General features: G+C 50.7%; 1 protein-coding gene across 1 annotated transcript in view; it reads left to right on the top strand.

Moving 5' to 3' along the window:
- Positions 1-1,970: 1,970 nt before the first annotated feature.
- SLC24A4 (solute carrier family 24 member 4) overlaps positions 1,971-14,732 on the top strand; it is a 171,539-nt gene continuing 158,777 nt past the window's right edge. Inside the window, exons 1-2 of the mRNA XM_060165814.1 lie at positions 1,971-2,100; positions 4,143-4,253. Coding sequence (XP_060021797.1) covers positions 1,971-2,100; positions 4,143-4,253 — 241 coding nt within the window. The remainder of the gene's footprint in view (positions 2,101-4,142; positions 4,254-14,732) is intronic.

Genomic DNA, 14,732 nt, shown 5'->3' with positions numbered 1-14,732 from the left:
CTATGCCAGGCTAGCACAAGCAAAATTCTCCCTGCTTGGTCAGTCCAAGAGGAACTGTGAAGATGGTGCCCCACTAGAAGCATTGGGACAGATTTGAAAGGGCCGTGCTTCTGACACTTGAACGTGCACACAAATCTCCAGGGGGTCTTGTTAAAAATGCACGTTCTGACTCAGTAGGTCTGGGCTGGAAACTTAGAGCCTGAATTTCTTGCAAGCTCCCAGGCAATGCTTATGCTGCTGTGGACCACATTTTGAATAGTGATGGAATAACACACATTCTGCAAAAACAGTGACTTTTAGAACTGACCCTATTAAACAGGCATTTATCTAAGGGTCTGGCTCCCCTTTGCTTTGGGGTTCCTTGAAGCCAGGAACTGGATCTTAACACATTTTTTGGTTGTTTTGTTCTCTGGCTGGCACTTGGCATTAATCCCGCACACAGTGGGTGTGTATTTATTTAATTAAACAGAGCTGGCCTTGTTCCAGAAAGGATTTTAAGCGGACTAAACCCCTAGCAGGCCCTAACTAGGGGCTTGATGAGTTGGCCAGGGAAGGAAATCATTCCCAGGGTAGTCACAAACCCTCTGGGCTGAGGTCCTTCCGCTAAAGGTCCCCACCACCTGCTTGCACCTGGATTACAACTCAGCTGCTGCTCTTCTGAAATTCTTCCTCCTGCCCCATTTTTAAAGTGGTTTACACTAGAGAGCCGATCAGAGAAAAGGAGGAAAAACAAAACAAAACAAAACAAAACCCAGAAAACCCCGTGGGACGCAGAACTCTCGGGTTTCTCTCTGCCGGGTCTCCAGCTTTGTGCAGGTCGCCGTAGCGCCCCGCCGCCGGCTCCCCAGCCCGCCCCGAGAGCCCCGGAGGAGCCGGCCCTGGGGGCGCGGGCGCTCGTCGGCTTGGTGCAAGCCTGTTGGTTAGCTCTGCTCGAGCAATTAATCTTCTCGTGCATCTCCCGCCCCGGGGGCGGGGGTCGTGGGGGCCTCGGGTCGCCTCGGGGGTCGTGCAGAGACCGGACTAGAGCGATCGCTCTACAGAAACCCTTGTTCCCAGAGTCCCTGCGGTGCCATAACCCGTTCCTCTCTGCAGCAGCCTCGGAGGGTTAGAGAAGGGCTTGTTTCGGCTCCATAGGGGCGGTGGGGAGAGAAAAAGGGAGAAGGAGGGTGATTGTGTGGGTCAGTGGTTGAGCCTCACGGGGGAAGGGAGGAGCACCCGGGCGAGTGCGCCCTAGGGGAGGAGTACACGTGCTGGGGAGGCGGGGGGTGGGGGGTGAGAGGCGGGCAGGAGGGGAGGCGAGAGCTGTGGGGGGGAGGCGCCACGGCCTCGCAGACGCAGGCGCTGGCAGCCGGAGAGAAAGTTCCCGGGGAGAGCTCGCCCCCAGAGGGCCGTCGTCGAGGCTGCTCGAGGCGAGGGTTGCAGGTCCCGCGCGTCCCGCCTGCCTCCCCATCTGAGCGCACTGGGCCGCCGGGGCTCGGCTCTCCGGGAAGCAGGGAAACATCGCTGGCCGGCGGCCGCCGCCAAACTTGGAGGGGGAGGATGCTGCGAGTGCGAGCGGCGGCGCAGGGCGCGGGGGCACACTGAGTGCTACCGGGGCTGCGGCCGGGTGAGGGCGCCGAGGCTGAGCGGGCAGGTAAGGGGAGCCAGCGCCAGGACTGCGCCAGCCCTGCGAGCCAGGGCCGCCAGCGCCACCGTGCCGGCGTCGCCTCCTCGCCACGGAGCCACGGTGAGCGGAGCGCGCACGCCGCGCGCGGGACTCTGAGCTCCGGCCGCGCCGCGCGCCTGCACCTCCTCTCTCCCCTCTGGGCTTCCCCGCCGAGCTCGCCCGCGGGCCATGAAGCTTTGGCCCGTAGCCCCTCGCCTCTGAGCCTCGCGTCGCCCGCTCCAGTCCACGCCGCTCCGCCACAGCTAGCACTCCGGCCAGTGGGGCTCCCCATCCTCTGCCAGAGACTGCATCCAGGCGCTCCGGGATGGCGCTCCGCGGCCCCCCGCGGCCGCGCAAAGTTCGCAGGAGACGAGAGATGCTGTGGCAGCAAGTTGGCTTCGTGTGCGCGATTTTGGCGCTGGTGTGCTGTGCGTCTGGTCTCTTTGGCAGCTGGGGTAGGTACTGGTGCGGGCCTGCCCCGGGAGTTGGGGGGCTTGGGCTGGAAAGCCGCGGGGCAGCTCCGAGAGGTCTTCCTTTCCTTCCCAGTCAGGTTGGCCCCAACGGTTCATCCAGTCCCTTACCCACCAGGCAGGTAGAGCGCACCCAGGAGAGCTGATATCGACTCTCTGAGCTGTGGTGCCTGTTCCCCTGAGCTGCGCGCGGCCCCTGGGGCCTCAGAACGCGGCTGCAGGTCTGTGTTACTAAGGCGAAAGCCTGAACCACTGGCCCCCTCGGCGCCAGAGGTCTGTCCCTGGGGTGCCCAGGGAGTGTGGGCAGCGCAGCGGCGGGATCCAGGTGTGGATTCTCTTGGACTGGGGCGGACGAGACTAAGCGGACCAATTTCCATTTTGCAGAGCAGAGAAGGTTGTTCTCCGCGTCCCTCGAAAACCCAGATTCTGAGGCTGGGAACTGAGCCTCAGCTCTCCCCTCGCCCCTGCCAAAGGGGCGCCCTGGGTGTCCTGACGCGTCCTCTCCAAACCCTAAAAATGTGGGCAGTCTGTCCCCTCGGGAGGTTGCTGCTATGTTTCAGCAACGCTTCTCAACTCCTCTTAATCTCCGCGGGACCAGCTTGTGCCTGGAACCACTATCCACAGTCCTTCATCTAAGGAGAGACTGAGGGATTTGGGAGTTGCTTAGGATATACAAATTTAAGATGGAGAGAAAAAGAAACTTACGAAAAATATGTTTAGGGAAGGGAGTGGCGGATGTGAGCCTAGGTGGAAGCTTCAGAAGACATTCAGGTGGCTAACATTCCCATTTTTAGTTGGATGCTGTGGACCTTCTAGTATTGTTTTTTTAGTATTCTATTTTAATTTTGAATGTCCTCTAGAAACTATTTAAAAAAATTTTAATTGAAGTATAGTTGATTTATAATGTGTTAGTTTCAGCTGTACAGCAAAGTGATTCGGTTATACATATATGTGTGTGTATGTACATATGTATATATGCTTTTTTCCCAATTACTGTCTAACATTTAAAAAAATGAAAGAAATGGCATGATTTAGCAACCTGGACATGGGGAATAAAGCAGATGGTACCTTCTTGAGCAGTTAGGGACAATTTAGAGAGGTTCATATTGATAAAAATCAGGTGGAACTTGACTTAACTCTTTTAATACTGGCTTTCAAAACCCAAACTATGTGATTTGAGGATAAAAGGTCAAAAACTGGCCCTTCCCAACAGAAATCCAGAAAGGTTATTTGAACACCTTAGTACCTGGTGCTTTGCAATTGGGCAAGTTGGTGTGTGTTCTCCCTCAATTACAAGAAATAACAAAATACCTAGAGGCTCCTAGATGTCGGCATTATAGAAGAGGTATTATTATCCAGCTGAAGTAGTGTGCACGTCAGGAGAGGTAAATGAATACTTTAAAGGTCTTAAAGTGAGAATCATTTTTATTTGCTGGATCAGGAAGGCCTTTAGGAGAAGGCCTTTAGGATCTCCCTTGTTACTCAATATGGCCCTTGGACCAACAGAATCAGTGTCACCTGGGAGCTTGTTAGTGTAGAATCTTGGGTTGTGGGCCAGACCTATTGAATCAGAATCTGCGTTTTAACAAGGTTCCCAGATGATTTGTGTGCACATTCAAGGGTGAGAAGCTGCGGGCCAGCCCCCATCAACCTTCTCCACCTGTTTGCTGACTTTATCCTTCAGGGCAGGAACGTCTGAGCATGTTTACTGGCTAAGAACTTCATGGTCACCTATCTAAACCGTTTGTTGCACCTGTGAAGGGCTGAGACTGGAGCAATCTTGGCCAAGGTCAGATCACATGCTGACCACTCTGGGACTAGAAACAATGAACTAGATCTAGGAAGCAGATTACTGTAGGAGAGCAGGTGATACTGTGCTTCCAGTCATTGTATCACTCCCTACAGATGGCTCTAAATAATCAAACAGGGCTGTTGCCGACATAGCTAGATACAGGCGTGTAAGGCCATTGGGAGAATGCGGGCGCCATGTTGATCTAATGGTGTTTGTGACTTATTTTCCAATCCAGGGCACAAAACAGCTTCTGCTAGCAAACATGTTTTACCAGACACATGGAGAAGTAGAAGGCTGATGGCACCAGTGAATGGGACTCAGACAGCTAAGAACTGCACAGATCCGGGTAAGAGAGATTCTTCCCCTAAGGCATTGACAGGGTCTGGAGATGGTGCGTACGTGGACAATTATAGCCAGAGCTGAGAAGAGGTGGTTTTGTGACCCTGAGTAGGAAAGGGTAGCTATAAGGTGTTGAAAGGTAACGTACAGACGTTAATCAGTCGTGCTGCTAAGCAACTCCAGTACTTTCTTTATCCAACAACTGAAAAGATCACATTTCAGAGTTTGAAATTCTCATTTTTTGTCCTCACGATGCTCCTAAAGGCTCAGTGTTCCGCCCCAGCTCCCGCAATTTTGTTTGCCTGGGTGTCTTCGTTTTCTTTCCCTTTTGCCCTCTGTGTCCATCTGATGGAGCTTCAGGGACACAAACCCTGCTGCTCTGGCAGAGGGCACTTTGGGATGTCTCACCAGGGTCGTACCACCCAGGGTCGCTGCAGGGGTGGGACACGCTGGGTTGCTGGGGTCCCTTCTCTGGAAGAGGAGTTCCAGGTAGCAGTGCAGCCTGGTAGATGGGTTCTGCTCACCCTGGGAGGTGGTTCGATGGGCTTTTCAGACTTCTCCAGGCGGTCAGAGGCTTGTAGGGACCCAGTGATGACATCTCGTCTGTTCTCCTGCCAGATGCAGGCTTTGCTTAAATGGGTGGAGGTTTCTTCTCAGAGCCTGTACGGGCCAGTGAGTAGCTGCCCAGGCCTCACACAGGCCAGTCCTAGGTTTTAGCTGTGGCTCCCTAACTTGGGGGTCTTTGTGAGAAGGACTCAGTGGGATGATGCATTCAAAAGCTCTTTGGGAACTATGAGGTTTTATTTTCTTATTTTTTTAAATTTAAGTATAGTTAATTTACAGTGTTGTGTTTCAAGTGTATAGCAGAGTGATTCAGTTATACATATATATCTATTCTTTTTCAGATTCTTTTCCATTATAGTTATTACAAGATATTGAGTATAGTTCCCTGTGCTGTACAGTACGTCCTTGTTTACCTATTTTATGTACAGTAATGTATGTATCTGTTAATCCCAGACTCCTAATTTACTCCCACCCCGCTATCCCCTTTGGTAACCATAAATTTGTTTTCTGTGTCTGTGAGTCTATTTCTGTTTTGTAAATAAGTTCATTTGTATCATTTTTGAAGATTCCACATATAAGTGATACCACATGATATTTGACTTACTTCACTTAATATGATAATCTCTAGGTCCATCCATGTTGCTGCAAATGGCATTATTTGATTCTTTTTTTATGGCTGAGTAATACTCCATTGTGTGTATATACCACATCTTCTTTATCCATTTACCTGTTGGTAGACCTTTAGGCTGCTTCCATGTCTTGGCTCTTGTAAATAGTGCTGCTATGAACACTGGGGTGCATGTATCATTTCGATTTATGGTTTTCTCCAGATCAGTGCCTAGGAGTGGGATTACAGGATCATATGGTAGCTCTATTTTTAGCTTTTTAAGGAACCTCCAGATTGTTCTCCATAGTGGCTGCACCAGTTTACATTCCCACCAACAGTGTAGGACGTGGGAATGTAAATTCCCTCCTAAAAATTCCTTTTCCTGCAGACCCTATGAGGTTTTACTGTAGATGGGTACCACTTGGCTTTTCTATGAAGTTGCCAGGCGAGTCAATCTTTTTAGGTGTCTGTTTTCTCACCTGTAATATGGGCAGAATAGTACTTGGCCTCCTACTGCAGGGCTGTTGGAAGAACCTGGTAAGGCTCTGTATGGGGCTGTGTGCAAAAGGAACTAGAAACCCAGGCCAAGGGACCAGGTTAGGATGGCAGTCTTCCCATGTCTTATTTTCATAGGCAGGTCTTACCTGCAGTTTACAGGTCGGAAAACATCTAGGGAGGGGACACGAGTCACTCAAAGTCATGAACCTTACAAGCGGGGAAGCTGGCACTGGAACCTAGGCCTGTGGGTATGAAATGTTTGGTTAGTTCCATGCACTGAAGAAGGCCAGGGCCTTCCCTCAGAGCCTGTCTTCTACACCATCAACTTCCCTTCCCTCAAGGTGCCGTCTGAGAAGTCCATTTGGGACACGGAGGTTTTGGTAAACCTCTAAACGGTTCATCCTCTGCTTGATGGAGATGGGACCGGGTGAACTTGCAGAGAAGCATCTGGGATTCCCATTCAACTCCCATCTGTCTTGGTGACCCAGTGGACAGTGGTGCCCGTCCTGTCTTTTCACCTCCTCCAGCATATGCTTCCATCAGCCAGAAGTGGCCGGTGCATGTGCAGGACTAAGCCATGAACATGTGTAAGGCCAGGAACTATGGGTCCATCCTCTCTAGGCACTTGAGAGGCTAAAATTAGCACCATGCGTGAAAGGAAGACTTAGCTACTCTGGGTAAAGGATCAGGGTGAGTGCATTTTTGACTGGTTTCTAGCTCATTGATGGCCTCATCGTGGGCCGGCTGTGTCCTCCTCCTGTGGCTCCTGTCCCACCTAGTCTGGGCACATCGGCTTAGACGGGGCCTCGTTCTTAGGATAGAGTCTTCTATGCCCCATTGTTGCCCTTGTCTCTTCAGTATACAGTCTGATCAGAAATTATTCCACTAACTATGGAGCAGTCAGTCCTATTTGGCAGGAAGGACTGGTCTTGTCCCCCTTGTGGAGAGGGAAGCAGGGAAACCGCAAAATGTTTAACAGTAAGTAATACTTGGATTATCCTTTGTGTTGACTGTTTCTGGGATAGGGTCCTACACATAGAAAGGACTCAGTAAATATTGGTCAAGTGATGGAATGAAAGGGCATTTTTGAATATTAAACACTTTAATTCTTAGTGTTTATGCAAAGATGAGGAACACGAGGCTCCAAAGTTTAGTGACTTCCCAAGATCTCCTGGCTGGCAGGAGCATCCCTTGGTCATCTGACTCTGGATCTCATGACCTCCCTGCTCCAGTGCACCTGCCCCCGCTGTCCTCCCAGCCCAGGTGGGACTGAAGCCTGACTCCCCTTCCAGTCTCCTTGTCCCTGGACCACGAGACTCTCCAGTCTCCTTTCCATTTCACAAGTGTGTAGCGCACACCTGCTGTTGTGTGTCCAGCCCTGCAGCGGGCACTTGGTGGGGAGCAGAAGCAAGTATAAGAGGCCGCCCTTGTCATCAAGTAGAGAGGACAGAGTCCTGACACAGGAGGACGGCAGAGGTCCCCCAGGCAGCAGCCCCACGGGGCTCGGAGGACATTATGACTCCGATGCAGTTCTTTGGAGTCTTAGCGTCTAGATGAGGCAGGCCTCTGCTGCAGTGACAGAAAACCTCCCCAGATTGGGTTTAGCAAAAAAGGGAATTTATTGGCTTAGTCACTGAAAGCGTGAGGTCAAAGGTGAAGTGTTGAGACTCAGTTTCTGTCTCTGGGCTCAGATGTCAGCCGGTGTGGGGAGGTGGTGACCACACTCTGGCTTTATGTCCTCCCAGACCCAAAAATGCTGGGGGAGAGCGCTGGTGGCTGAGGCAGTTCTGCAGAAGCCCTGAGGTTCTGGGAGCGTGGCTTGGGTCACATGACTTCCCTAAGCCAATTGCGTGGCCAGGGGAGTGTTGGGTCTGGACTGGCTTAGACGTGAGTCACAGGCTCTGCCTCTGGAGGGAGGGGACAGAAGCATCCTCCTCCAGCCCAGAACTCTGCCTGGGAGTCAGCTGGGGATGGGCAGTTTCAGGAGGTGGCCCTCAATGCTTTATAACCGTCCTGTTCTGGGGCTGCTGCTGTGACAACGGTGGACCAGAGCTCCCTTCCCGTTAGAGTGTCAGGGGGGTGACAGGGTGGCAGACAATGGCTGCCGTCTTTTCTACAGTTACAGGAGTCACCCATAAAGAACCCCAAGGTTCTTACATCCCCTGAAGCTTCTGCTCTGCATCGCTCTCCTCCAGCTAGAGGGCCCCCATCCTGATCCACCAGATGAGGTCTTTCATCTCATGTGGGTGAGATGAGGCTTGAAGAGTTTCCTGCTGTGTCAGCTCTCAGAGCTGAAGCATCGCCCACAGTAGGTGTTCAACAAACGTTAGTTCACGTTTCCATAAGAACCTCCAGGGAGGGACCATGTCTTATTTTCTGCTCTTATTCGCCTGTCAGAGAAGTATTTAGCTTCGTTTCCTAAAAACACGAATGGGACCCTGCTCTAGTCACCCTTAAGACTTGAGGTAGAAGGTGGGCTCTTTGCTCAGCCTGGGGTCATTTCTCCAGATCTTGGTGGTGTTTCCATCTCATTATTTGTGCTTCAGTGTAAGTGCCCCCCGACCGCATCACGTTACCCTATGTTATTTTTATGACATGTATCTCCATCTAAAATAATTTACTTGTTCATCATCTGTCTCCCCTTGAGGGCTACCTTGCTCATGGCTCTATGCCCAGAAGAGTGATTCTTAATCCTGGCCACACATTCAAATCACTGAAGCACTTTTGCAATGCCCAGGACCCAACCCTGGAGTGTCTGATTGCCTTCGTCTGGGGCTGGGGCCTGGAAATCAGTACTTGTTCAGAGCTCCCCAGCTGCTTCCAGGTTGAAGCCAGGGTTGATGCTTGCTGGACTGGAGCCGGGCTGCTCAGCGTGGTTGGCATCACCTGGGAGCTTGTTAGGAATGCAGAGTCTCAGGCCCCAGAGCTACCACAGAATCAGAATCCTAATGAGATCCCCGGGACGGCTTCCATGCCCACCAAAGGCTGGGAGGCACTGGGCTAGAACACTGCCTGACACTTCGTAGGCTTTCAGCAAGTATTTGAATGTTGAATGAAGGCTAACACTTGGTTTAACATAGTGATTTTCTTGAAAACCGGTTTGGTTTCTTTTTTTAAATGTAGGGAAGCTAAAAAAAAAAAAAAAAATGACTTTTCCATACCCTTCAGTGGTCAAAATTGGAGTTTGGTTTTTGTTTTATTTTTCTATTTTTATCTTCCTCCAGAGGCAGTGGGTCCTTCCCTACAAAATGCATGAAATAGGAATGAGGGGCAGTGACTTTGAACCCTGTGGGAACTGTCTTAGTTCAGGCTGCCAGAACAAAAAATTACAGACCGGGTGGCTTAAACAGCAGACATTTATTTCTCACAGTTCTGGGGGCTGGGAAGCCCAAGATCAAGGTGTTGGCTAGTTCCATTCCTGGTTGCAGACGGCTGCCTTCTTGCTGTGTGCCCACGTGGTGGCAAGAGAACTGGAGCTCTGGTTTCTCTCCCTCTTCTTATAAGGGCGCTAATCCTGTCTTAGGGACTCCACCCTCATAACCTCAAACCTAAAGACCCCACCTCCAAACACCATCACATTAAGGGGTTAGGGCTTCAACATAGGAATTTCAGAGAGACACAAACCTTCAGTCCATATCAGGACCCAAAGGGTTTCCACACATTTCTCGGTGGTGACACTGGAGTGTTTGAAGACAGTTGAGGGTGGAACCGGTGATTCTCACCCCTAGCCCGCAGGTGAGAAGCACCTGTGGGCTCTGAAAGATACAGATGGCTGAGCCTGGCTCTGACCTGTGAGGTCCGAACCAGTGATGGACACTTTCAGTGGCTGACCTTTGGAGCTCCTGGGAACCATGCTCTCCCCCTGCCCCCGCCCCCAGTCTTCTAAGATGGGCCCCTTCTTGTGACTGTCACCTCCCACTGGCCTTTCCTGATCACCCAACCCGAAGTGGCCTTCTATGTCACTGGTTCTCTTGGTTTAGGTTTTAACAGGCACTAAACCTATCCATTGTTATATTGTTTGCTTGCCTCCCTCAACTAGGATATAAAAGGCGAGCCTCGTTTGCTTTTTAAAACCATAATAGTGCTTCAGTGTTTCCTTTTGTAAAGTGAGGGTGGCAAGCGGGGTGATAATTGCATTTATTTCATAGGGTTGTTAGAATTAAATGAGTTTATACCCATCAAGCACTTAACGCATACATGTTCACACATTCGCTCCCATTTTCATTATTATTTTTTTATCTGCTCAGCCCAGAGATGACACAGTGCCCATGTATTGTAGGTACTAGATAACTACTTGTCAATTGAATTTTATGAGGACAAGTAAACATCTTGACACACATTGTTTGTTTTCTGTGAATACATTTTTTTTTTAATCTTTTTGGAGATTTGGGATGCTGGAGGATGGCATACCTTGCAGAACTTGCCTCTGAATAGAAAAACTGGTTCTTGTCTCTTGACAGTTAGGCGGCGGTTTACGTTTTGGCTTCCTAGCTGGGGTGGGAATGCCTTCCCCCATTCTTACACTGTCTTTTCCTACGCGTTTGAGATTGAGTCAGTGGTCCTGCCTCTACCATGTCACCCCATTCATTTAGGCGCCCAGCATCCTGTGCCTCATGTTTGAAAAGGGAGAGAGGAGCTTGGTTCCCTCCATTGATATTGGAGGAATTTGCTTTGTCATGTTTGGTTTTGCTGCTTTTCAAATATGTCTTTTGAAAGGCCTGGTGGCTGTGTATCTTCACCTGAGTTGCCATAACAAAACACCATAGACTGGGTGGCATAAAACAGAAATGTATTTTCTCACAGTTCTGGAGGCTGGAAGTCTGAGATCAGGGCGCCAGTAGCATCAGGCTCTGGTGAGGACTCTCTTACTGGCTTGTGTGTGTCCTTACGTGGCAGGAGAGAGTGAGTGAGAACAAGCCTCTGCTGGCCCTTCTTCTAAGGCCACTAACTCCATCAGGCCCAAAGCTCACCTTCATGACCCCGTCTAACCCGAGTGACTTCCCAGAGGCCCCATCTCCAACAGCATTACTTTGGGGGGTTAGTGCTTCAACATAGGAATTTTGTGGGGATGCATTCAGTCCATAATAGTGTCCACAGAGGGAAGGCTGGGGCGAGGAGGGCTGACGGAGAGGTGCTTGAGAAGCGTCTGAAGTTGAAGGTGGTTGCTAGATTTTCAGGAGAGCAGAGCTGTGGGATCACGTGCTAGGTGGAGGATCTTCTGTGGTCAGCCTGGCTCTGATCTATTCTTCCTTTTTGTTGCATGCCAAGGCTGAGGTACAGACCACAGGGAGAGGGGACGGGGTGGTGGAGGCTGGTGTAGGAGCCTGCACACAGGAGCCAGCGTTGAGGCTGGGCCGGGAAGACGTGAGATCCCTGAGCGGGTGTCTGCTGCAGTGGGTCTCTGTAGGCGCCCCTGTGTGGGGAGCAGAGGTGCAGAAAGTACATCAGCCTGGGCGGGTGTGGAGGTGAGCTGGTCCCGGCGATGACGCGACGTGTCTGCATGCTGAACGAACGTCTGTTCAGAGGCTGCTTCAAGGCACACATCCCAAGTTTGAAGGTTGTTATGTGAAACCGAGTGCTGCGTTGGAAAAGCAAGAATTGAACTTATCCCTGTGGGCGGGGAGATCACAGATGAGTTACTGTCCCAGACGACAGCTGGGGTTCCAGTGGGGAGGGGCTTTCCTGGGCAGGGCAACCTCCAAAGCAGCCGGGTGGCTCCTTGGGGCAAGTGTCACCGTCCACCTTGGAACAGCGATAGGCTGGCAGAGCCACGAACCTGATCACAAGTACAGGCCGAGGAAGAGAGCACCCTGGCATCAGTGCGATCACTCCTGGCTTTTTTGGGGTGGTGGGAGTTGGGGATGTTAATACAGTGGATCAGGTGGCTTGGGGACCAAAGGTCTGGGTTCTAGTATTGGCTCTGCCAAGATCCTGCTTGGCATTTGGGGTCGATCTTTCCCCCCATCCCCCCTCCCTCCCTTCCCTGCAGCCCCTCTCCCTCCCCACTCTCTCTCTCACACAAATACCTCCCCAAACGAGATTACATAGGATAAGTACAAAGACTTCCGGCAGCCATGCAATACCCTGTCTCAGTGTGCACCAGCTCTTTCCTTCTTGGCGATGACGGCTTGTCATGGGGAAGGCAGATGCGTGGAACTGTGTCCCAGCTCACCGTTACTGGCCAGCCACATGACCTGTAGCGAGTTATATAATCTCTCTAAGCCTCAGGTTTTCTCTTTTGTAAAATGAGGATAGCAGCATTTCCTACCTGTCTCATAGGGCTGCTGCAAGCCTTAAATCCCATGATGAATTGAAGTATTTAAGGGTACCTGGCGCACCACTGTAACCATGGCTAACACCAGTGTACTGTAGGCAGGCGCTGTTCTAGGTGCTTTCTGTGTATTAACTTACTTGCTCCTCATAACAACCCTTTGGGTAGGTGCTCTTAGTGTCCTCATGTTGCAGATAAGGAAAAGGAGACTCAGGTTAAGTAACCAGTCCAAGGTCACCTAGCCGGCAAGAAGAGACAGGTGTATGGTGGGGGCAGGGAGAGAGAGAAGTAACAGACTTTATTTTTAGAGTAGTTTTAGGTTTACAGAAAAATTGAGGGGAAAATTGATTTCCTATATTACTTCCCCTCTTCCCAGCTTCCCCTGGTAATACCTTGCATTCCTGTGGTAACTTTTTTGCGGTTGATGAGCCAATACTGACACATGCTTATTAACCAAAGTCCATAGTTTACATCAGGAGTCACTCCTCGTGTTGTACATTCTGAGTTTTGATAGACGTATAGTGACATGGATCCACCGTAACAATATCACACAGAACAGTTTCACTGCCCTAAACATCGTCTGTGGAAGCAAGGTTTTTAACTTGGACGGTGTGAATTGTGCGCCTATACCCTTATCCATAATTATGAATAAACAGGGTGGAAACAGACAGTTTAGAGATGAGGACTTCCGTTGCAGTTCCATCACTGTCTGGGTGCCCCCTGAGGAACAGGGAGTGCCTATCCATTGTAACAGCAGACACCTGTGTGGGCTCCACTTCTTGGTATGTTTCTAATACCGATTTGTTTGTAATCAAAAGTTTTGTTGTTGTTGTTTTGCCTTATCCAAACTATCGGGGCCATTTGCTAGCAATCTCGCCTCCTTGCCGGGCCATCTGACTTCCAGATTCTCCACTCTTGACGCCATGCGGGCCTCCCGCAATCCAGAGAGCACCCGCTCGGCTTCCTCCTGAACTCTGAGAATCGTTCCTCCTGAGTTAAAAATGGAAATCATTAAGCATTGCCATGTGTTGCCTTGCGTGGAAGAGATCCAGCCGTGCAACTCCACAGCAAAGTCAAATGCTTGAAAAGGGTGGGTTTTTTAAATTATTATTAAACATTGTCCATTATGAAGAGGCCATTGGAGCATAGCATTTTACTAAAAAAGAAGAAAAATAAGTGTGCTGGAATAATTTACAGTTTCTCCTGAAAGGACAGTGGATGTCCCCCTTGGGAAGGGAACAGAAGGTCACTGTGTGGCCAAGAAGCAAAGGAGCTCTCTGCCCAGTGGCTTGTCCCCTTGCATATGGGAAAGTACCACCAGTTTCTGGGTCCACAGCTCCCTTTGGTAGGTCAGCACGGGGCGGGGCTTCAGCTCTGGGTCTCATGTAATTGTGTGAGAAATGAATTGCAATGTGCATTTCTCGACTGTCTACACAGCCTGTACTGTACTAGGCTCTGAAGCTGGAAGGGACCCAGTCTCTGCTGTCAGGGCGTATGCACTGCGCAAGGGGAGACGGGAGCTTAAGTAACAGACAGAGTCACCTATGGCAGATACCTCCAGAGGAAAGAGCGACGTGGTTCAGGGCAAGGGTGCCCTCCCGGGAGGAGGTGACATCTGAGCTCACCCTGCAAGGGTGGGAGGTGGCAGTGGAAGGACATTCTAAAGCAGAGGGCTCAGTGCATAGAAAAGTGCTGCCTGAGAAATCGCAGCGGCATCTCCTACCTGAGCAGTGCCTACTAGCAACCACGCATCGTGCTCATTGGCTGTCCGAGGGGAGAGAGAAAACAAACACTTCCTAAGATTACCATGCACAAAAGTTAAGTAATTAGGCTTTGGGGATTTAGCATGGAGTCAGTGCTCAACCAGGGCTAGGTTGAATCAGATTACTTTTTTTTTTTTAAAGCAGACGGAGGTAGGCCTGGGCAGTATGCTGGGGCTGTCCAGGATGAAGTTGGTAGACTGGCTCACATCGCCCCTGCCCCAAGCCACAATTAAGGCAGTCACCCCAATTCACAGGCTGTGCTGGGCCCAGAGCAGGTTGTAGTTAAGCTAATAGAAATATTTGCTAGTCTTTCTGCACTAGGTTGTGAGCTCCTTGAGAACACAGCTGTGTCCCCTGCATCTTTGGCTCTAGGACTGAGGCCGGAGTCAGGCATAAACTCAGCTTGCAGCAAATAGTGACTGGATGGACAGAGGCCCTCGTTCTACCCGTCAGGGAGCTGCGGCCCCCGAAAGCAGCTGCTGTCTGCCTGGCTGTCCCCCCTAGCCTCTTGATGCTTGGGGGCAGATCCAGACACCCAGCCAGGAGGAATTAAGAGTTAAGAGCTCAAGGGTTAAGAACATGGACTCTGGAGTCAAACTGCCTGGTTTCCGATCCTGCCTCTGTCCTTAGTAGTTACGTGACCTTGAACTAGTTACTTTATCTTCTAACCTCAGGGAAGGGGCAGGGTTTGTTTTGTTCACTGATATATCCCAAACTCTGGAACGGCACTGTGCGTGTGTGTGCCTGCGTGTGTGCGTGTGCTTGCGTGTGTGTGTGTGTGTG

Source organism: Lagenorhynchus albirostris, chromosome 1, assembly GCF_949774975.1.
Source record: "Lagenorhynchus albirostris chromosome 1, mLagAlb1.1, whole genome shotgun sequence".
In the NCBI taxonomy this organism is placed as follows: domain Eukaryota; kingdom Metazoa; phylum Chordata; class Mammalia; order Artiodactyla; family Delphinidae; genus Lagenorhynchus; species Lagenorhynchus albirostris.
This window is presented reverse-complemented; position numbering and strand designations above follow the sequence as displayed.